Source organism: Maylandia zebra, linkage group LG10, assembly GCF_041146795.1.
Source record: "Maylandia zebra isolate NMK-2024a linkage group LG10, Mzebra_GT3a, whole genome shotgun sequence".
NCBI classification, from domain to species: Eukaryota; Metazoa; Chordata; class Actinopteri; order Cichliformes; family Cichlidae; genus Maylandia; species Maylandia zebra.
This window is the reverse complement of record NC_135176.1, coordinates 34,594,531-34,596,864: the sequence shown is the minus strand read 5'-3', so window position 1 is coordinate 34,596,864 and position 2,334 is coordinate 34,594,531. Positions and strand designations below refer to the sequence as shown.

General features: G+C 48.5%; 1 protein-coding gene across 2 annotated transcripts in view; it reads right to left on the bottom strand.

Moving 5' to 3' along the window:
- Positions 1–553: 553 nt before the first annotated feature.
- chm (CHM Rab escort protein) overlaps positions 554–2,334 on the bottom strand; it is a 23,701-nt gene continuing 21,920 nt past the window's right edge. The window contains exons 16-18 of one of the 2 annotated variants that reach the window (XM_024803993.2): positions 1,488–1,633; positions 940–1,182; positions 554–817 (exon numbers count right to left, since the gene is read on the bottom strand). In XM_024803993.2, the coding sequence (XP_024659761.2) occupies positions 979–1,182; positions 1,488–1,633 (350 nt within the window). In that variant the 3' untranslated portion in view covers positions 554–817; positions 940–978. Of the gene's footprint in view, positions 1,183–1,487; positions 1,634–2,334 lie in introns of both variants that reach the window. The other variant, XM_024803992.2, reaches the window with a different exon arrangement.

Here is a 2,334-nt window from a genome sequence, read left to right as displayed (position 1 = left end):
TTTGCTAAAGCATATAGTTAGGGCTGGACCAGGTGACCCTGAATCCTCCCTTAGTTATGCTGCAATAGACGTAGGCTGCTGGGGGATTCCCATGATGCACTGGGTGTTTCTTCTTCACTCACTATGTATTAACAGACCTCTCTGCATTGAATCATATCTGTTATTAACCTCTGTCTCTCTTCCACAGCATGTCTTTATCCTGTCTTCCTTCTCTCACCCCAACCAATCACAGCAGATGGCCCCGCCCCTCCCTGAGCCTGGTTCTGCTGGAGGTTTCTTCCTGTTAAAAGGGAGTTTTTCCTTCCCACTGTCGCCAAAGTGCTTGCTCATAGGGGGTCATATGATTGTTGGGTTTTTCTCTGTATCTATGAAGCGCCTTGAGGCGACTTTTGTTGTGATTTGGCGCTATATAAATAAAATTGAATTGTGTTGATCGGTCATCCAGGAAACAGTCCTTCAGACCAATGTCTAATCAGAGCCCTGAAGCTGCGGCTCACCTTGTTGAGTAGCTTTTATGATCGTGTTCATAATGACAGGTCAACACGAGGCGCCATCATGTGGTACAAACGTTTTATTAGGGGACGCCGGCTGACTTGACAGAGGAGCTTATTAACATGAGCAGAAACATCTGGAAGGCTTCACAGAGGCCTGTTTACAAACAAACAGCTGTTACAGTAAACAACAACAACAGCTGAGTCTGATCACAGCTGCAGCTGCCAGGTAAACTTCCTGTTTCAGGTGTGCTCGGCTTCATTCTGTGTGGGGGCGTGGCTTCGCTGCTTGAGTGAAGCCTTTGGCAGAGACATCCTGTGTGACCCTGTGTGTGACAGCCAATCAGAGCCAGAGGCGTGTCTTCATGTTGAGGCTTTAATGAGTTTTTAAATAAAACAGAAAAACAGCAGAAATCATAGAAAAATAAAAAAGGCAACTTTTACCCACAATGCACTGCAGGAGGTCTTTACACTTTATATCTACAGGTTACTCCTCAGGCTGAAGGCTCGTCTCCTCCTCCTGCTGCTCCTGCTGTTTCTCCTCCCCCTCCCCCCCTGCTGCTGTTAACCCCTCCTCCTCTCCTGTGGAGGTGGGGGAGGTGTTCTCCCCATCGTAGATGATGTCCTCGGGGTTTGGAGCAGGAGGACAGAACTCCTCCTCGGGGAGAATCTTCAGGAAAATCGACTCAGCCTGAAAACAAAGAATCACACGCAAACATTACAGGAAGCGCCTGCAGTTCCTCTAACGTTCCAGCGGGGGCAGCACCGAGTCAACCCCACAGACTCCCATGTTAAAATGAACATGCTTACAGCCTGATACACAGCTAACCCTATATTTATATATGCGTCTCTGGAAGCTAGCTAGCTGATAATCTAGCAAGCAGGCGTGTGTGCGTGTTTGCCCCTCCCCCGACACACAGCTGCGTGAACAAAGAGAAACTTTTATTCATCAAACACGACCTGAAGGAGGACCACGGCCTGAAAGGTACATCTCACCTGTTTGATGGCGTGTTCGTGTCCCAGAGCGCCATCTGGGCCGGAGCACACGTACACGTTAGACGGGAGGTCGTGACCTTCAGGCTCCACCCCGGAACCGTCGGCCATGTTGAAGTACAGACACCAAAGGACAGCTGGACGGTTTTCTGCAGACGGACATAATTAGATGAAAAAGTTCAGATGATAGAAGAAAAAAACGCCGCCACAGCACGTTTCACTAACGTGTCACAGCAGAAGAACACGAGTCGGGATGTTTTCAAAGGAAATGAAATGTTATAATGTAGACCAGGGGTGGGCAGCTCCACGCCTCGAGGGCCTGCAGGTTTTAGATCGCACCCTGGGTCAACACACCTGAATCACATGGTTAGTTCATTACCAGGCCTCTGGAGAACTTCAAGACATGTTGAGGAGTCATTTAGCCCTTTAAATCAGCTGTGATGGATCATGGACACATCTAAACCCTGCAGGACACCGGCCCTCGAGGCCTGCAGTCGCCCACCCCTGATGTAGACAGTACACCATCCGATCCTGGACCAGCAACTCTAATTTAATGTGTTCATGCCTCTAACGTCGGTCCAGTGTCAGAGACGGCGTGATGAGGCTTTACAATAAATCAAAACTTAATCGAATAAAAGATGTAAATGAAGCAGGAAGTTTAACAGGAACATGACGGAGGCGCTTCCCTCCACCTCCCTCATCAGCTGTGATGAATCTCTCTGTACCTGCATCCATCCATCCTCACTGCTACTGTGTTCTGCTTATAATTAAAACCACAGAAGAAGAAGGTGATGAATGAATTGAAGAGAAGAACAAGAAGAAGAGGAGGAGGTCAGGGAGGAGACAAAGT